At 40.1% G+C, this 21,329-nt stretch overlaps 3 protein-coding genes across 5 annotated transcripts in view; 2 read left to right on the top strand and 1 right to left on the bottom strand.

Annotated features, from left to right (window-relative positions):
• nalcn (sodium leak channel, non-selective) overlaps positions 1-8,100 on the bottom strand; it is a 77,791-nt gene extending 69,691 nt beyond the window's left edge. Inside the window, exons 1-5 of one of the 2 annotated variants that reach the window (XM_061053177.1) lie at positions 8,006-8,092; positions 3,587-3,698; positions 3,319-3,380; positions 1,218-1,358; positions 783-965 (exon numbers count right to left, since the gene is read on the bottom strand). In XM_061053177.1, the coding sequence (XP_060909160.1) occupies positions 783-965; positions 1,218-1,358; positions 3,319-3,360 (366 nt within the window). In that variant the 5' untranslated portion in view covers positions 3,361-3,380; positions 3,587-3,698; positions 8,006-8,092. Of the gene's footprint in view, positions 1-782; positions 966-1,217; positions 1,359-3,318; positions 3,381-3,586; positions 3,699-8,005 lie in introns of both variants that reach the window. The other variant, XM_061053178.1, reaches the window with a different exon arrangement.
• asmtl (acetylserotonin O-methyltransferase-like) overlaps positions 1-21,329 on the top strand; it is a 243,536-nt gene that overhangs the window by 6,997 nt on the left and 215,210 nt on the right. The window lies entirely within an intron of this gene.
• itgbl1 (integrin, beta-like 1) overlaps positions 10,621-21,329 on the top strand; it is a 52,911-nt gene continuing 42,202 nt past the window's right edge. The window contains exons 1-2 of one of the 2 annotated variants that reach the window (XR_009675535.1): positions 10,621-10,909; positions 20,511-20,713. Coding sequence is in view for 1 of the 2 variants with exons in the window: in XM_061053173.1 (XP_060909156.1) it covers positions 10,818-10,909; positions 20,511-20,713 (295 nt within the window). In the remaining variant the exon portion in view is untranslated. The remainder of the gene's footprint in view (positions 10,910-20,510; positions 20,714-21,329) is intronic. The other variant, XM_061053173.1, reaches the window with a different exon arrangement.

Genomic DNA, 21,329 nt, shown 5'->3' with positions numbered 1-21,329 from the left:
GTTGAAATCAATTACAGAAAAAAAGGGGCCACACCTTTGAAAACTTTTGATGAGATGATTGCAAAAATGGGTTTCTCTTCGTAATTGTTCTAGTTTTTTAGTAGATATACTGACTTAAATGACAATCCACTCTTTAGTGTTTTGTGTGAAAGCATTAGCATATTTAAAAGCTCTAATTTTCTTCTAAAGTGACGCTCAGGGTGGGAAGCTCATATGCTGTTATTTAAAGTCATATTGCTTTTTACAAGATAGCAAATGGTAAAAAAAAGTTTCAGACTGAATAGCAACTAAAAAGACATCAATAGTAGAAGGCCTAACATAAGCAATCAGCCAACTCCTTACAAAATTACAAAATAGAATTACAAAATTTGTTAAACTGGTAAATTTCAGGCCAACAGAATGCTAGCTGCAAATGTATATAATGACCCTTTCTGTCAAAATGACAGACAGTGAGAAAGTCAAATGCAACCTCTTGAGTGATGTCAGAGGATAATGACATCTGGTGAATATTGTGAACGCCAGTGCCCCATCGCACTGTGGCCAAAAAAGGAAAACCCTTAAAGACAACACCAACTTAAACCAAAGGAAAACATCCAATCTTCCCATCTTACATAACAGCTCAATCATCCATCTTCATAGTTTCAAGTCAGTGAAACTGCAACTTAAGTATTTTTACTTAGTATTGTGAAATATTCCAGTTTTGTTAAAGGAACATTTGTGTTAGTATTTTGTGATATTTGTTTCAATGCTTCTTGTTACTATGGATCTCTGTCTGTAGCTACCTTGATGATTCCCCTGATGTGCATCTTGGCGATCATCTCGGCAGTGTAGAGGAACATGAGCAGTGTGTCCAGCGTGAATGTCACATACTGCAGTGGAGGGTAATGCTCAAATGTCTTGGGGGTGTTCATACACACAGAGATGACACTGATGATGGCACAGGCTCTTAGCAGAGAATGGACCCACTGCGGGGAGAGGACAAAACAAAATACAAACATGAACTGTGCTTTTAAATAGTGTACACCGCACTCCACTCTATTTTGATATTCATGCCATGTTTTCAGAATAATATTTCAAGGAAAATACATCAACAAAGTATTAAATTTTCTCTCTTAAATCGTATCTGGATTAAACGTTTGGATTAAATGGGACAGATATAACAGAGCATGATTTTATTGTGTTAAGCCAGCCCTGACTCATATTGCCATTCCACTCACTGGTTTGTTGATCCAGAAGATGTCAGCGCTGTCTGCGAGGGTTTCATCCGGCCCAAAGTCCGTCATGGGCTGGGCCTCGACCCGTGAGCTTTGTTTCCTCTTCAGCATGCTGGGGCTTGCCGTGCTATACAGAGAGTGGATCTGACAGAGAGAGGGAGGCGGACCACACAGTGACCAAAGCTAAATGAGCAACAGGAGAACACTCTGGCTGCTTCCAAGTCTGGGCAGGGGCAGTACCACTTTTCAAAACTCCAATCATGTGGATAAAATCAGTACATTAAATATTGACTTAGTATAGCTCTATGCAGCTCTATGTTAGCAGTATGTCTAAATATTTGAAAATGTAATAACTGTATAAAGTTTATGCAACCACTAATTCAATATATAACTACAGAATCAGATACAATGTGAATCAATAGTGGCTTCTGTATGTAAAACATGTAGAATTAGGCTTTTGTTTACTTTGGTGTGTATTTAGAAAAATAAACTACCCTGACTTGAACTGCCAGAGATGTGTGCTTTAGAATTAAACATGTGTCGCCGTGTTGAATGGCCACTGTGATACACAACGTAGCACACATGGAACACAAGACGAGTGTATCTGAACAGCTAATCGGAACTGCTCCCATTACTTACCATTTGAAAAGATCACAAATGATCTTCCATAAACTGAACACCAAGGAACCAGTAGATTAAGCTGTACAACCTCATGTACAGTGTGAGGAGGTTTGAGTTAGTGCAAGCTGCAGGCTAAATATCACTGTGTCAAGACTGAAACCAATGTGGGGGTCAATATAGCATCAACAAAATAATGGGTCACCTTTACCCAGTAATTGCCTACAAAATAAATCACAATATTAGCTTACAATACTTTTTGGCAACAACAGCCCTGGGTCAAATAAACAAAATGCATAAACTGAAGTGTTGTGAACAGGGTAGGAAATTAACACCAGCCGAGCATCAAATGCAGGCACATATTCAGTTTGGGGAGTAAATCTCAGAGGGCTTGTTGCCACATTGTGAGAACATTTTTGTCCCAAAATAATTATGTAATATCAAAAAATATATCCTGTTTTTACCCCGTTTTTGTGAAACAGCAGCTTCTCTCTCCCCCTCCTTTGCCGTCTGCATGCAAGAGCTTCAGAGGTGCAGGCTGACACACACAAACATACACTAATACACACACATGCACACACTGGTTGCCAGTCACCACACACCAATGTTTACTGTACGGGATTTCAGCTAGCCTGCTACAACCTGTCTGGAGCTAACTAGCATTAGCATTAGGATAACAAAATAGCAAGTACAGTTTTGGCCGTTTAGAAATTTGCTTTGCTGGTGGTTGCTGGTTATTCATCTACACGCCACCTTGATTTGTGAGTCAACTATTAATTTCGGACCCTGATAGTGTTCAGGGCTGGTCAACAAAAATGGTGTTGAAGGTTTGGTTTTCCTAAACTTTCATCTGCAACGGACAGAACCTAAAAAGACTTCAAAGGAAGGAGTTAGCTAAGCTTAGGCTACCATTACATACTTACTATCCAGTACTTGGGCTAACCTTCTGCCCGCAAATGACAACGTTGTTAGCATGACATTTAGCGTATTCAGCAAAACCTATTTTGACCCAGTTATGATGTCTGTCTTGCCATTTAAACAAAAATATGGCAGCTCTTTATTAATACCAATACCAATTACCTTTTAATTTTTAAATCTATAAATACATTTTATGGTTAAATACCATACTTTTTTTTTTTTTTTAGCTTTTTTGCTGCCTTAACGCAGGGTTCAAATTGTCATATATTGGTTAAAAAACTCAACAGTAAAATAATAATTAACACTAAAACTAAGTTAAAGCAACACATTGGTAAAGTTAGCCCAGTATTGGTTTGAGGCTATAGTGACCCACACTTTTTGGGGGTTATGCATGTCCTTGTTAAAATGTATTGTTTGTGTGTGTGTGTGTGTGTGTGTGTGTGTGTGTGTGTGTGTGTGTGTGCGTTTTTGTGTGTGTATGCAGAAAAAGAAAATTATACAGGCTGTTTCAACATAAGAAGTAAAACAAGAAGAAATGACACTCTGAATGGAGACAAAGCGCACATACCAAAGGGAAAAGTAAAGCTGAAATTGCTCCAGCACTGCACATAACATGCGATCAGGCATACCCTGTAAATAACACACAACAGTTAGTCAACATCATGGTTTATATGGTATACAGTACACTACCCACATCTACAGTACGCTCATAGAGACAGGAATGCCCACCACGTCTGACATCAAGGCATATATGCGACACACTCTGTGAGTGAGTGGTGACTGAGGTGTTGTGGAAGAAAAAGATGGGGGGTGGAGGTGGACCAGGGGGGACTCACTGTGAGGCTCCTCATTGGTGCGTTCATCCCCAGGACACAGAGGGGTGGAGAGACCAACCAGAGTGAGAGACTAGAGATGCAAAAAGGAGAATGTCCTAAAGGCCTGGAGGTCCTGCAGCGGCAGCAGTCAGTGAATGGTAGCAGTCATAAGAGCAGTAGAGAGGGTGAGATAACATGTTCACAAGAGCAACTTCAGCACAAAGATCTGCAATAATTCCATCCACTAAACTTACAGGAAACATACTCTCTGTTTTACTTCTGGTGGTACGTAGCATACTGATGATTGGCATTTTTGTTCATAAGTTGTGTGCATCATCAATGTCTATGTTGCTCAGCACAGTTAAAAACATATTTTTCCTAAAACAACTCCGTCCAGCATAAACTGTCATATCCAAGTTAATGGGAACTATTGCATTGACAAAAAATAGTTTCATCAAAAGTTGAATTATCCAGAGTGAAAGGAATTTGCTTTCTGGAAGGAGATGACCATGTCAAATGTAGCAATGCTCATAGCACACCATGCTTAATTCCAGTCATCTTAATCAGGCTAGAGGCAGAAACCAGTAAAGACATTTACTTCAGAAGACACAAAACTATCTGCATGAAAGGAAAGTGACATATTGCCCTTTTTTTGTCATTTCAAGGAACAAGTCCTTCAAGATATTCATTGAAGGAGATATAAGATAACACAACAACAAAGACACATTTCAGCTCGTGAGCTGGGAAGAAAATGTAACTGGAAAGATACACAGAAAAAAATACATTTTGTAGATGTCACAGCTCATTTTTTTGAACCATGAACATAAAATGAGAAGTCGAAAAAGCGGAGGCATTCAGATTTGAATGTGAGAGTTGAAAATTAGCAATAGCTAGAAAACTGTGCAACACATCATGTTCTAGTTATGTACTAGAACTGTGCAACATAACAGTCCATATCAAATAAATAAATTCAATTCAATTCAAAGTCTGATTGCCATTGTTGACAACAGAAATTAATCATAAGATTGACCAATGGGAGAAGTCCATTTCAGGTTTTAATTAGCTAATGAGCAAATCAGCTGAAAGACATTCTACAGTACTGTCTCAGCCAACTCATATCAAATATCTTGAGCTACATTTTGCACCTTGACTGTCTGGATCAGACTGACACAAATAACTGTTTTTCTTGACATACCTTGACATAAGGTGCAAAAAACTTTGTAGATCTTTTATTAAGTTAAACGAAAATACAAAAAACATCCAAGCACGAGAACAAAACAACTCAGCACGGATGGGAGCACAGATTGAACAATGTAATATCATCGCCCCATGTTTCCTTTTATTCTCTAACCAAGAAAAGAAACTGTCCATCCTATGAACCCCATGTAGTTAGAAGCAATTTCCCTGTGTAATTGCTACACTTAACATATGCAGATGGAGACATGAGGAAGAGTGAAAACAAAATTGCAGGGTCTAAGTGCTATTATGTGGGAGGTATAGGTGGCAGAGACTGCAATTACTTTCCCATTTGGAGAGAGGACATGTTTCTTACAGGCTGGATACGATCGCTGGGCAGATTAATTGTAGCTGTAAGTATTTGTTTGGAGTGTGCAAACTTTATTTTTTTAAGTTTTAATCTACAGGACTACACTCTAGCTGTATCATGTTAATTACAACAAACAAAAAAGTTTGTAAAACGTGGGCAGCACATTTCCAAAGTTATTCAGTACGCTACCATAGAGAGCCATTAGTGAAATTTAGGCATTTACTTATGAAGCTTCTGTTTGTTCTAATTCCTGGTAAGGATAAAGGTATTTCCAAGGTAATGGTGCACTCACAAATCTTCTAAGGTAAAGAAAGAGGAGGGGGGTTGTTGTTTAGGTTTACAGTATGCAAACTTCCCTCTCAATGACCTTGTCTTAACCAGCAGCAGGCTGAAAACTAGAACTTTACAAAGTGTTGCTCTGTTTCTGATTAAAGTGTAAAAAGCACTTTCTTGAGAATTTGCATGTGTGCTGTGACTTCTTTCACTTCACCCTTAGTAATGTGACCTGTTACAATTACAAAAATACTCAGCTCTGGCTCAGTGGTAGAGCTGGTTGTCTCTTAACCAGGAGGTTGGGGGTTGGATCCCCAACTCCTGCATTCACATGTTGAAGCATACTTGGGCAAGTGATATAACCCCAAGATTCTCCTGCTGCTCTGTCGGCAGCATATGAATGTGTATGCGATTAGTTATGGCCACTTAAGGCCCTGCATCTACCCTAGTATTTTTTCCGGGAGGAGAGAGTTGGCTGTGCGCTCGGAAGCACCTGCAAGAAGCGTTTATGTGCTGCGAATAGAAACACAGCACATCTGTCGTGTCTCAGTGACAACAGTCTGTTGACAATGGCCGCTGTGCGACGTACAGTTACTTGCATTTTACTGTATGTTTTTTATTTGAGTTAGTTTTTTTCCCCCTCGATTAGTCATGGAGCAAAGAGGATGTGAGTACGAGTTGAAAGTTGAAAGTCTTTCAAGTCAAAGAAATCTGTTGTTGCTGCAAAATCTCTCTCCTCATTGGAAACAATAGGAAACAGACGCTTGTGCACAGAAAAAAATTTGCTGGGTTGACACAGGGCCTTATAGCAACCCCTGCCATCAGTGTGTGAATGGGTAGGTTAACCCGCGGTTGAGTAGTCAGAAGACTAGAAAAAGCGCTAAACAAGCTTAAGTCCATTTAAGATTAGAGCAGTCTGAAAATAAAATGCTATTATTTTGGTGGAAATTTGCTAGATTTGTTTAAATTATTTTTTACATTTTGTCACAAACTCACAAACTGGTATCTGTAGTTGCTGCATGCATGTAATAAGCCCTCTAAAATGATTGCATCCAGACCAAATTAAACGATTGTCCAGTTTACCAGCCTGTCTATGTACTGGCCATCCTGCAGGACCCTCAGCACAACTGACACATCTTTGACCTGCATGGGTAACCTGCAAAATTATGTTTGCATAATCATCTGGTATGTTTCTATTTTTAAAAGGGGCAGTTTCAGTTTTGTCAAAAAGTTCTCAATAAGAATAATGCCTCATGCTTTTATCTTCAGTCGTCTTGATTACTGCAACAGTGTCTTTACAGGTCTGCCTAAAAAATCAGCCAGACAACTGCAGCTGATCCAGAACGCTGCTGCTAGAGTCCTCACCAAAACCAAAAGAAAATGGATCACATCAGTCCAGTTCTGATGTCCTTACACTGGCTCCCAGTCTTTCAGAGAATAGACTTTAAAATCCTGCTGCTGGTTTATAAATTGCTTAAAGGTTTAGGGCCAAAATACATTAGTGACCTCCTGATTAATTACGAACTATCCAGATCGCTCAGGTCGTCTGGGACAGGTCTGCTCTCTGTCCCCAGAGTCAGAACCAAACGTGGAGAAGCAGCGTTCAGTTTCTATGCTCCTTATATCTGGATCAAACTCCCAGAAAACTGCAGGTCTGCTGAAACTCTCAGCTCTTTTAGATCGAGGTTGAAGACACACCTGTTTACCCAATTTTAATAAGATTTTAAATTTGAACTCTGCACTGTAACTTTTAACTCTTTTTATATTTTTACTTTATTTATTTCAATTAATTTCATTTGAATTATTTTTTTATTTGAACATATGTTCAGATTTAATAATTCCAGTGATTTTTTTTGATTTTTTTAAAATCTATTTTAATGTTTATTTTCTTTCCTCTGTCATGATGCTTTTGATGTCTTGTGTGAAGCACTTTGAATTGCCTTGTTGTTGAAATGTGCTATATAAATAAACTTGCCTTGCCTTGCCTCATCTATTGTTGGCAGAGTCCTGAAGAGGTAGTGTAGTAAACACACACAATATGTGTAGTTAAGATTAAAAGCCCCTCAAAGTGTAACCCACTTTGGCCTCCTAGGTTTCCATATGATTTTAAATAATTGTCCAGAAAGTGTTGTTCATCCTCCTTTTCACCACAGGACAATCTGCTTAGACACATGACTATGATTAAAAGCTGTCATACAAGTAGATGTCAATCAGGTAATGCATTATCAATACCGAGATTGAAAAGTTAATGGATGACATCGACTGAGCCAAGGTTACTATGGAAACCGTTAGGAGCTAAGAGGGCTACATAGGGCAAAAACAAGCTAAACAGAGTATGTTTTTAAAATATGTGGGATACCGTGGGTACTAAATCGAACTAATGTGATATGTGACAACCTGGCCAGGTGATTGACTATCAAAATACACGACAATATTGTATCAAGGCCTACACTGGAGGATGAGAATCTCTCCACTTCCTGGAGAGAAACCGACAAGCTAGCGAGCAGCAGCAGTACCAAGGGTCAGTTGCATCCTTCTTTACGCTGCAGCAGCTGGATGTTCCGTTCGCTCACTAACACGACGAGGGCAGCAGATTAAGAAAAACAGACTGAATCACTTACGAGAGGAGGATTTCTCTTATCTGCTGGCGTCTCGTCCTGTCCTGTACATCAGCTGTGTGTTGTTGTTTTTTCCGGGTTTGCTGCTTGGATCGTGTGTGGGGGGGAGAGAGGGAGAGAGAGCGGGCCGCGCGCAGGTTGCAATCACATCAACAGCACCAGCGGAGGCGCGCAGCCGCGTCACCATGGCAACAGCCGAGGGTCCTGAAATTGCTGCATCACGACAGTTTCCCACCTTCGTTTGCCTGTTTGCCCCATATGGTTTGCTCTGACTGTCTTTGGCAACATATGAGACAAATGTAAATTGTTGCAGAATTCCACTTTGTTACAGATAAAAACTTATTGAATTTTAATTTTAAAAAAACAGGAATCAGGATCAGATTTAGGTTTATTGCCAAGTAAGTTTACACATAGGGCCTTTAAAAAAATGTGTCTTGGTGTTTTGGTGCAAAAACAATGAACACAGATGTAGCCTACAATAAAAAATCAAACAGCAAGGAACTTAAATCTCATAAGATCAAAAATATAAAAAAAAAACAATATCCGCAAAACATGTAAAATAGGTGCAATGGAAGAGCTTACAGGTAGGAATGTAGCTCACTATAGCAAAATAAATATGCAAAAATATATGAAAACAGTCTGCCACGTAAACAGATATAACTCAGTTAAATGTATACAGTGAGAGGGTGGAGGGCAGGGCATTTTTTTATGATAATATTGATCATTTCATGTCTTTTAATTCATGCTCTCCAGTCATGAGAGGCCTGTTTTGTTTTGCTTCTTTTAATTATCATTTAAAGCTCCTGCAAGGAACTTTCAACTTTTATCTTTTTTGGCAACCTCTGTGGACAAAGAGTAAGTCTAATCGATTTACTGATCAGTATTTAAGAAGTGTTTTCTGACAATACAATTATTTTCTTTCTCTATTGCCAATGTATAGCCTAAAGTAGAACACACAATGAATCTAACCAATATAAGATGAGAACTAAATGAAAAGTGTTATGGCATAAGAAGCCGCTCTAGACCAGGAAATTGTACCCTTGAAAAGATGAGGTAGATTATTTACTCCTCTACCATTGTTGCTTACGAGCATGGTGCTGTTACAAAATATGAATAATTTTCAACTGAGAGGGTTGTGACATAAAATAACTGAAGCTGAGGGCTTTTTTTGTGGTCAGGATGCTGAGAACTGAAGACGTTGAATTGCATTGGTTGCTTTGCCAAAAAAAGTGGACACAGGCCCTTAAAAGGATATTTCCACAGAGTGCTGTTAATCTCCTTGTCTGATACCTACTCTGAAATAATCCATCATGTTGATTGTGAACTCATTTGCTTACAGAGGTCATATTGAGGAAACCGTATTCATTTCAGCCTGTTTCATTACCAGTTAAAACTCCTCTCAAGTAGCTTTAAGTTAGCAGGTGACAAAAAGCATTAATTTTTATGCATGCCTTTGATTGAAGTCCCCTTAAATTATTGAGCTGGTACGGTGCTGTCAGGTCAACTCAGAACACTGCAGAGCTCCTGTGGGATGAGCGGTGCATGTTGAAATTTCCACTTTAGCCTGCGGTTTGTCCTTGACATAAGCTTTGCCTTGCTTTGGTCCAAGGCTTGTGTCATTCTCTCAAAATGCTGCTAGGCAGAGATCAAAATGTGCAGGCCATGGGCACAAAGATGTTAAATGGCTTAAAACCATGACATTGTTTGATATGCATATTGTTTAAAGTTTAGTTTTACTTTTGCCATTTAAAAATTTGGAATTAATTTTGAATTGTTTCTGCAGACTAAATGTGTATTATTCAACAGCAAACATCTTATTTGCCCTGCATGGCCAATCAAATCTGAAAAACACTTTGAGTGATAGCTAAAATGTGGGAAGAATGTGGAAAGTGTTTAATCCAGGAAAATTAGATAAGATTAACCTAAATTTAACCCACAACAGAGAAATGTTAAGTGTTTAAAGCTGCTATGAGCAGTTTTTTAAAACGAAACAGACTGAAATTATTACTGATGCTTCTATATGACCTACAAAAGCAAATAAGATAATCAGCAACAAGACTGATTCTTTCTTTATTGTTATTATTACAACTGAAAAGTTAGGGTGAGACAGCATTATCAGCATGGCGACCACCATCAACAGGCTACCAAAACCCCCTGAAGTAACAGATGGGTGACGTCCCTCAGGCTTTGTCCATCAATATTTACAGTCTATGGTTCTAGCTCAGTTTTGACCTCACATGAGTCACCATTTTGACCAAAGTCCCAGAAAGTGATCATCCTGAACACATAGCCTCTAAATAGGATGCAGCCATCATTATCCAATGTTCACAACTGTGCTCTTGTTATTTAGGTCATTTGTTAAATGTCCTCAAAGAAAAGGTCATTTAGAGTTCTAGAGTAATTTGGTTCTTATTTACGATTAACAGCATCAAATGGAAAAATAGAAGCAAACCTCCAACACCAAAGAGACATCATCTGGAAAAAGTTGGGAACAAAACATATAAAAAAATCTTTCTGTTTCTAATTACATCTCAAACTGGTGACTTAACTTTTCATTTTGGCAGTTTTCCCCACTGCAGCTCGGGCCCAGAACTGTGTCTGAGAGTCAGGACTAATCAAAGGCACTTGTATGGAGAGGACTGTTGGCCTCTGAAGGGATAGAGCTAGTTCAGGCCCAGCCTGCTGCTCCTTCTCTGCTTCTCTCCTTTTTTCTTTTCCTCTCTCACTCTCTCTTCCTGTCCTGTCTGTTTAAGGGGAGAAAGATTGGGCAAATTCCTTCAAGCTACTTTACTTCAGGTTTCTGTGGGATTTAAACATGCACACTGAAGTTTTGGTACAGTCCATGTTGGTGCCGTTGTTTCTCATTCTGCTCTCTACCGTGGAGGACACTTTGTTACAGTCGGTGAGGTGAGTTGTTTTTTCTTGTTTATTTTTGGGGTAGTGTTGGGGAGCAAGGAGGAAGAGGGAGGTGCACAGTTTTGCTGACAAAGACAACAGTTGGAGAGAACAATGTGGGAAAGTTTGAGCCTATACATGTCGTCCGCTTCTGCAGTTGTTTCTTGCGGTTTCTTTACACTTCTTGTCTTGCCAATAAGTCTGCATGCCCAGTCACGAGGGAAGTCTGCTTTTTCTCCCCCAATATTCATCAGAACATTCGATTTCATCTGCTTTTATTTGGACCACTTCAGCTGACAGGAATTAACATAACTTTATGACAGCTTTTGTGATCGGGGATTTGAAGCTTCACTGACATTTTGGCTGGATTAAAGGTTTTTTGCAAAAAAATATTACGCAAAAATCTCAAGTAAAGATATAAGCCGATAACAATAAAGCATTTAAGTGACTGCAAAGAGTAACCCTTTCTGCAGTATATGATCATATTATTCTGTTTTTTTTTTTTTTAAAGTAATTTTTTACGAGTGAAATAACCTCAAATGATCTTACACATTTTAAGTTTTTAAGTTTTATATTTAGATGAAAACAAGTGTGGAAAAACAACATAGCGTAAAATACGGCTGTTAAAGACTGAATTCTGTTTACCGTGGCCCTTTAAAGGAGCGCCTCAGTCAGCAGGACTGTAAATGTTCCCATATGATTCTAACTTAACTCAGCTGCAGAAGGAGACGGGGTGTTTACTTCAAGCAGGTGCAGCGTGGCTGTGCAGTGATTACATTGTGTATGTCAGAGTGTACAGTGCATAGCATTTATTTGACAGCAGTGGCAAACCCACTCACGCTGTAGCATGGAAAGCTGATAATCCAGCTTATTACAGTGTTTTCAATTGTTTTACCCAATGAATCCAAATATTTTCCACCTTGTATGTTTACCGGTTGTATTATGCCATCATTCAATCTTACACTGTGAAAGGTTGGGTGTGAAACAAGCAAAAATTAAATGTTATGGCCTTTCTTTGTATGGACAACACTCAAGCAAAACAACATCCGAAATGTCAACATCAATAAGGTTCTGCACCACCTGTTCTCTTAAGACCTCCAATACATAACCTTTATTCATCTTTATAGCAGTGCTGCCCCCTTATGGGCTGTAAAGTTCAGCAGACAAAAGCCCAGAGGTGCAACAACAGGTTGTGAAGCAATTTTGGCACAGGGGTAAAAATCCAAATTGGCAGTGACATGATGCAATTGGAGCCCAGAGAGATTTTAACCCAAACACAAGCATGACAAAAAAAGCCTTAAAACAGTCAAAATGGGCACCAGTTTAGCTCGTTAGTTAGAGTGTGGGCCAATCTACAGAGGCTATATTCCGCGTCGCAGCGGCTGTGGATTCAAATCTGAACTTGGCCCTGTACTCTCTCTCCTCTCAACGTTCCCGGCCCCTCTTCCACTGTCCTTTACAATAAAGGCAAAAAATCGGCCAAAATATGAATAAAAAACAATCAAAACATCTTTGACCTGAGGACTGTGATGTGGGCATTCGTTTTCCATGAAAGTGAATTAACAGTATTACTCGTTACAACATAAGTTTCAACTTAAAACAGGCATCTTCTCAAATTGCACTTGTACATATAAAAGACTCCGGATTTGTTCCTGTTTAGTCTGAAAATAGTTTACAATCCCCTCCTAAGATATTTTGATTGGATTAGAATCATGAATTTCCTGCAAATGATTGGCTCTGATAGCGTACTATCAATCAATCAATCAATCAACTTTTATTTGTATAGCGTCAACTCATAACAAGTGTTATCTCGAGACACTTTACAAGAAGCAGGTAAAATACCTTACTCATTGTCTGTTAACATTACAAAAGAGCAGGTAAAAAGACCTTACTCATTGTTATGTTACAAAAAGCAGGTAAAGGACCTTACTTATTGCTATGTTACAAAGATCCGGCCTATCCATCATGAGCACTTTAGCAAAGCAGTAAAAGTTACAGTGGTAAGAAAAAACTGCCTTATTAAAAGGCAGAAATCTTCGGCCGGATCCCCGGCTCATGACGAAACAGTCTTCACAGGCCTAGACTGCGCCGGGCTTGGAAAGGGATAGGGGGAGAGATGGGATAAGATGCAGGAAGAGGGATAGAGAGCAAGGGGGTGGGGGGAGGTAGACCGTCCATCAGCAATCCGGTGGGGAGGGGAGGGGGTGTGGGGGGTTGTTCTGGCAGGCCGCCAACCCACGATCCGGTGGGGAGGGGGTAGTGGTGGGGTGGGGGTTGTTCTGGCAAGCCGTCAACCGATGATCTTGAGGAGCCTAGGGGAGCTCAAGAGCTCCCAGGAAAGTAGGTGGTTAGTGACTGAGATTTATAGATAGATACATGCAGTAATATGATGTACTGTATATGCAGAGAGAGAGAGAGAGAGAGAGAGGAGCTCAAGGTGCCAGTTCCCCCGGTAGTCTAAGCCTATAGCAGCATAACTAAGAGCTGGTCTACACCAGCACCAGCCCTAACTATAAGATTTATCAAAAAGGAAAGTTTTAAGTCTAATCTTAAAAATACAGACTGTGTCTGCCTCCCGGACCCCGGCTGGAAGGCGGTTCCAGAGGAGAGGAGCCCGATAACTGAAGGCTTTACCCCCCATAGTACACTTGGAGACTGTAGGTACCACCAGCAGGCCTGCACTCCGGGACCGCAACGCTCTCAAGGGACAGTACGGCACTAGTAGCTCCTTAAGATAAGATGGTGCCTGGCCATTTAGAGCTTTGTAGGTGAGAAGAAGGATCTTGAATTCTATTCTAGACTGTATAGGGAGCCAGTGCAGAGAAGCCAGGACAGGAGTAATGTGGTCCCATTTCCTGGTTCTGGTCAGTACACGAGCTGCAGCATTCTGGACCCGTTGAAGAGTCTTTAGAGATTTGCCAGAGCACCCTGACAAAAGAGAGTTACAATAATCCAGTCTGGAGGTAACAAATGCATGAACTAGTTTTTCTGCATCACTTTGCGACAGGATATTCCTGATCTTGGATATATTACGAAGGTGAAAGTAGGCTGTTCTTGAAACTTGACTGATGTGAGAGCTAAAAGACATATCTTGATCAAAAATAACTCCTAGATTCCTAACAGTGGTGCTAGATGCCAGGCTGATGTCATTAAGGACAGTCACATCACTAGAAAAAGTCTCTCTGAGGTTCTTAGGGCCTAGCACAATAACTTCAGTCTTGTCTGAGTTAAGTAGCAAAACATTTCTGGTCATCCAGGTCCTAACGTCCTTAAGGCACGTTTCTAGCTGACATAACTGACTGGTACCATCGGGCTTCATTGATACATAAAGCTGAGTATCATCTGCATAACAATGAAACTGTATGGAGTGTTTCCTCATAATATTTCCCAGAGGAAGCATATATAATGTAAAAAGAATTGGTCCAAGCACTGAACCTTGTGGGACTCCATGGCAAACTTTAGTGTGCATAGAGGACTCATCATTAACATGTACAAACTGAGATCGGTCTGATAAGTAGGATTCAAACCAACTTAAAGCAGTCCCTGTAATTCCAAGCAAATGCTCCAGTCTGTACAACAGGATCCGATGGTCAATGGTGTCAAAAGCAGCACTAAGATCTAACAAGACGAGCACAGACAGAAGTCCCCTGTCTGAGGCTAGAAGTAGATCGTTTGTAACTCTAACTAGTGCAGTCTCAGTGCTATGGTGGACTCTAAATCCTGACTGGAACTCTTCAAATAAACTGTTGTCATGGAGAAAGTCACACAGCTGTTTAGCTACCACCTTCTCCAGGATCTTCGAGATAAAAGGAAGGTTGGATATAGGTCTGTAGTTAGCCAGAGTTCCTGAGTCCAGAGTAGGCTTTTTAAGTAGAGGTTTGATTACCGCTACTTTAAATGTCTGTGGTACATAGCCTACCAGTAAAGACATATTGATCATATCTAATATGGAGTTGCTAACTAAGGGAAAGACTTCCTTAAACAGCTTGGTTGGGATTGGGTCCAAAATACAGGTTGACGGTTTCGATGCAGAAAAAATGGAATGTAGCTCTGAAAGGTCGATTGGAGAAAAACAGTCGAGACTAATATGTGGTCCTGGAACTGTCTCTGCCGTAACAGACGTATCTGCACCAGGTAAGGGCAGGAGGTTACCAATTTTGTCTCTGATGTCTAGAACTTTGTTGTTGAAAAAGCTAAGGAAATCATTACTGCTGAGGGCTAGAGGAATACAAGGCTCAATGGAGCCATGACTCTCTGTCAGCCTGGCTACAGTGCTGAAAAGGTATCTAGGATTGCCTTTGTTTTCCTCGATTAGAGAGGAGTAGTAGGCAGCTCGGGCGTGACGTAGAGCCTTCATATATCTTCTATGACTATCCTGCCAGAAAAAACGAGATTCTACCGTTTTGGTCGAACGCCATATTCTTTCAAAATTCCGTGATGATTGTTTCAGAGTACGGGTTTCTGAGTTGAACCATGGAGCCACTCTCCGCCGCTTGACAACCTTCTGTTTCAGGGGAGCAATCGAATCCAGAGTAACTCTCAGCGAATCCACTGCACTATCAACAAACTGATCTAGCTGAGAGGGACTAAAGCTATCATAAGAGTTTCCAACTGGGTTGAAACACGGTACTGAATCAAAAACAGCTGAAATAGCTTCCTTAAATCTAGCCACAGCACTATCCGACAAACTTCTAGAAAGCACACCTCTTCCAGGCAGAGGTAATTCTAGTAGGACAAAATCAAATGTAATAAAAAAATGGTCTGATAGCAGAGGATTTTCTAGGAAAACTGTAAGGTTATGGATTTCAATTCCATAAGCTAAAACAAGATCCAGGGTGTGGTTAAAATGATGAGTAGGTTCGTTTACACCCTGGGTGAAACCAATAGAGTCTAATAGTGACATGAAAGCTGTGCTCAGGCTATCATTTTCAACATCCACATGGATATTGAAGTCACCTACAACAATTATTCTATCACTGCTAAGGACTAAATCTGATAAAAATTCTGCAAACTCAGATAAAAACTCAGAATATGGGCCAGGAGGGCGGTAAACTACAGCAACTAGAACTGGCTGAAAGGTTCTTGAGACTGGATGTGGAAGACTAAGAACAAGGCTTTCAAAAGAAGAAAAATTCAGCTTTGGTCGAGGGTTAACTAAAAGACTGGAATTAAAAATAGCTGCTACTCCACCACCTCGTCCGGTGTCTCGAGGTATATGAGTATTAAAATGACTGGGAGGAGTGGATTCATTCAAACTAACATATTCATCTCGACACAGCCAGGTTTCAGTCAAAAAAAGTAAATCAATGTGCTGATCTGATATCAGATCATTCACTAAAAGAGACTTGGATGCTAAGGACCTAATGTTCAAAAGTCCGCAGTGAATCCTCCGATCTTGTAGCAAAATCGTATTCGTAGTTTTGATTCTAATCAGATTCTGATGATTCACGCCGTTTGGATGACTTATAAAAACGGGTCTGGGCCGGGGGACAGACACAGTACCTATAGTATAACTACAGTTCGATTCAGAATTACAGCTATAGTGACTGGGAGACAGATCTAAGGGAGGCGCAGAGAAGTGTGTAAGACTGCAGCTCTGCCTCCTGGTCTGAACTCTGAGTTGTTGTCAGGGTTTTGGACTAATAACCTCTGCTATGTTTCTAGATAATAGAGCTGCACCGTCCAAAGTGGGATGGATGCCGTCTCTAGCTAGCAGACCAGGTTTTCCCCAAAAAGACTGCCAGTTATCTATGAAGCCCACATCGTGTGCTGGACACCACCTCGATACTAGAACAAACATGCATGTTTTAGTTCAGACGGCTGTGAGCTTTTTCGTCGCTGGTTTTGTTTATTGATTTGTTGTTGGATTCAAATTCCATTCCAGGCCTCTACAGCGTGGCATTGACATCAAAAACATCTGCTTCTTCCATTCTCACAGAGGCTGTCTGTTCCAATACCAGAGCACACATGGGGCAGACAGATACCATGCCATTTTTTCTTGTTTCCCAAGATGGAGAAATAAAATGCATTGGGATTCACTGAGCTGGACATAAAAGCACACCTGTTTTTCTTTGGTAGAAAAAATAGTATCCGAGGGAAATCTCTTCTATGGGCTCAAAAAGCCCAGAGTCCCGGAGGAGGCACATCACTGGGGAAGTGACAGGGCGCACAGATGCTTTACTCGAGCTGGAAAGGTCTGAGACCACATGATGAAATACAAACGTGTTGTTGAAACATAAGCTCCAGATTTGGAAAAAACATAAGGCTGACATGCCCGATTCCAGTTTATGATGTGCTGCAGCAGTGGAAACTTTTTTTTTTTACACTAAAAACAAATGGCACGAGAAGATGGCCAATCAGATATTTGTGCATATAGTTACAGAACCTACAATTAAATTATGTCACAATTTGTTCTATGATGATGTCAACATGCCAGACTTTATTTTTAGCTTTACTAAAAAAAAGAAAAGCTGCAGTACGCCAAAAGCAGAAGAGATTAAAGATTAATATTGAGCCATCATTTCTGAATACAGGTCTTTATAGAAAAAGTATTGAAACCTGAATTAAGGATACTCTCCAATATCATTTACTGTTATCTTCTGGATTGCATTACTCTGTCAAGACCAAGTCCCATGCTGCTGAGGCTGAGTCAAGGAAAGAACCCTGCAGACCAAACAACCCTGACAGCAGCAGAACTGAAACAGGCTCACAGTAGATGTAACACTTACATCTACTGGGTGTACAGGGCAGCAAGCAAGATGGGGCAGTGTGAATTAGTTGAAGGTAAAGACAAAAAGTTACAGTAATGAGTGTTTAGTAAACAAGAAATAAGTTAAATCTCAATTTACAACTCAGAGGGGAATGTTTTTCGAAAAGCAACTTTTGTTTCTTTAGAAGCTAGGAAAGTAAAACTTAAAGCTACTGTGGGGAGTTTTTAGCTGGGAATGAAACAGACTGAAAATAACATTGATGCTCCTATATGACATCTTCAAACTGAGAAGACCATAAGAAACAAACTAGATTATTTCTGTGTGTTTATTTTATTTGCCTGTCATCGCTACCGTAGGGTAGGTGTCAGACAAGTCAATTCACAGCACACTGGCGAAACAGCCTGTTTTTCAGCGCAAAAGATCGCCCGTGACTTGCACGATAGACACTTTTTGTACATACAGGAAGAGATCAGCAAAAAGATCAGAACTACCTTTTTGCCACAGTCGTTGAAAATGAGATGACCTGAGAGTCCCTCAAATATTCTTCATCTTCATTTATAAACGTTTTATTAGAAATAAAATAAATTTGCGATTTACAATGTGTCCTTGGCAATGAAATTGTTTTGTTTGAGAATTTAAAATAAATGTTTGAATATGAATTTAAACTGGTGTCTATTTTGAACTGATGCATGGAACTTGTGCTGAAGTATATTAAACATGTCTATTGGCCAGTCTCAATCTGGGGACATCTTTCAGATATGCAAACAAAACTTGCATGAACATATTTATCGTAGCAAATGTATTTTACTTCCATAAAATGGGTTGGGTTTATTTTAACACAATGTGCAATGTTATGTTCCTGAACATATTCAATTTGATTGCCCTTTTTTTTTAATGGTTTCTATGTTATATAATACCAGACCCAATCGGGATATGCTTGCCCTTCAAGAGGTCAAGAGGTCAATACTACCTTGTTGTTATAAGAATGAATTATGGCTCACCCACGTATGGAAGCAGTTAACAAAGGAGTGTAGTGAAGCCAACTCAGGCTTTTAGTGGGTGAAGCCTGTGCGAAATAAAACTTGAATAACCTCCAAATTACACATGGATCACACACATTCTGAACATATTACGATGGGAGTGTCGGTAACTCTAGACCCATTGATTGTTTGAAATATGTCTACTATTTCCAAACTGGCCAGTCTGGGAGGGCAGGAATAGAACAAAAATGTCAGACAGCGTCCAAATGAAACAAATCTCACAGAGGGATCCCAAAGAGGAGAGACGGAGCTCAGAAACAGCTGCTTGGGTGTGAGCTCAGTGAAAAGAAAACTGAGTTATTTCAAAAGTTTGATTTATTCGTTGAATCCCTTCTATTAATTTTTTAATTTTTTGTTTGTTTGTTTGCGATAAGTTTGTTTTTTCTTTGTGCGACCCAAAATGACTCGCCGCGATCTTACAAGTTGCATTCCTAGCATTCTTCCCACTAGTTCTCCACTTCATGATGATACAGCAAAATACCATCAAATGGCATGGAAGTTGAGGTTTGGTTTACGGAAAGATTGGTGATGGAAAATTGATAGCAGCAAAGCAATGAGCCTGGCGCACCTGGAAACTAAACACTATATATGTTTCAGTATATTATGAGTCCAAAGACATCAACACAACAGCATGGACGGTTGGCCAATGCATCCTGCTAGTATAATTTATTTATGTATTATTGTTGAATTGGTTCACAGGGCGTAACTTCAGTTGGTGAAAAGTGCTGAAGTCCACTTGGGCAGTCAGTTGATGTATTTATCCAACATACACACAACTAGCATCTGGAAGAGTGATGTTTGGTTCCCATTTTAAACAAATGCTGAAAGTTTACTTCAGGAACAAGCTGACTTCTTTAAATAACATGACAGACTACATGGTGATACCCAACCAATCATAACAACCAATGTGATGACACTGGAAGTAAGAGGGGCTGGGCTAGAAGACACCCAGAGAGAAGACTGTAAACAATTAATTGCATGTCTTGGTAATCCCTCGACGACAAATCATGAAGGCAGTGATGTTGTTCACAGAGCTCTCTGTGCTCTCATTGGTCCACGTCACTGCTGTTATGGAACACGGCATAAAAGGCAGGAAAAACGGTGGTAGGAGGTCGTGAGGCATCCCAGTTTTGGGGCTGACGGATCCTGAAGGCCTACGTCTGCCAGATCAGGCTGTAACCATGCTTACAATATAATGTTTAGTCTGAACTTGGCTATAAATAACAAAACAAACAACATACGTTAGCACTTTATTGAACCCTAGCCATGATCTTCTTACTAAACCCAACCATGTCATTTTTTTAATGAGTCTCTGAAGGCCCATGTAAGAAAATGAAACAGCCTAACACATCCATTTTCCCGAATTTCCCCTCTGGGGATCAATAAAGTACTATCCTATACCCAAGGTTAAGAAATCCTGGAGCAGAGAATTATGAACTTTATTTATTTTAACTGGAAATTGCTTCATTTTGATTATCAGATTTAAAAAAGGCAGTATTTTTTACGGCTAAACATGCAAATGTATTGCCAACTTGACTGCATAGCCCTGCCAAATGGATGTAAAGGTGTAACCAAGATCGTCATACGTTGAAGCTTTGGACTACAGACAAAGCCTGGTGTATTAGGTGTAAGAAATGATGAATGGATTTTCTTATACTATCACTATCATATATACCAAACAACCTGGCTGAGTCATCTCTGATGTTTAGAGGTAGACATGTGGGTTCAACATGTGGGCAAAAGTGTTTCCACTCACATGTGGTCTTTGTATTGAAAACAGACACAGATGGCAGCACATTTGACCCTTGACTTTTAGAAGTTTTCCAAAGCTGCGTTACAACTGACCTTCTCTCTTTTTCCCAGCCAGGTGGGTGGTGAGTGTAGGCTGTCCGCGGAGTCATCCCAGCGCCGCTGCCGGACACCTGATGGCAAGATCTGCAGTGGGCGGGGCCAGTGTGACTGCGGCGTCTGCATCTGCGAAGCAAGAGATCCAGGGAAGTTCTTTGGACCGCACTGCGAGTGCCATGACTGGGTGTGTGCCACATATAACGGGAAAACATGCAATGGTGCGTATACGATTATAAGTGTGATACACAAAACAGAGGTTGATGGTTACTGGAGCTTGTTCTTTTATTGGCATATAGTCCTATACAAGCTTTTTGTCATGTTTCATGAGACTCTGAAGTAGTGCAAATGGCTCCAAGCATTTACTGCTTGATATGGTTTTTAGGGATGGGTCAGTAAAAGATGCAGCAGAGCTCCTCACTGTGGGCATACATTAAAGGAGTTTGGCAAAAGGCCTCAGATGTTTACCATCTGTGTCAGACAGGTACTAAGAGAAAAAAAGAGTGTAAGAATCGTCCACAATCCTGCTGTTTTTGTTAAGGCTTTTAATATCCATCCATTTGATGTGATTTCATATAAAGAGACATGTATTGGAGTGTATTTGGAGTATATTGGTTTCCCTGTGTGTCTCTCTTCATTGCCAAATCAGAGGTGTGCATTTTGTCTTTCAAAGCAAACATCACCTTGGCAACACTTGAAAGGGTTTTTGTTGGTAATAGACAGCTGGTTTGTTCACGTAAGTTACCAAGGCATTAGCTTTTGTTGGGAGGCAGAGCTTTGAACTTTGTATGAATATTTTTACAAGTTGTAAAAGAGAACACTCGAGAGTGCATCCAC

This window comes from Labrus mixtus, chromosome 13, assembly GCF_963584025.1.
Source record: "Labrus mixtus chromosome 13, fLabMix1.1, whole genome shotgun sequence".
Taxonomy (NCBI): domain Eukaryota; kingdom Metazoa; phylum Chordata; class Actinopteri; order Labriformes; family Labridae; genus Labrus; species Labrus mixtus.
Note: the sequence above shows the minus strand (reverse complement) of the source record. Positions and strands in the feature narration are given on the sequence as shown.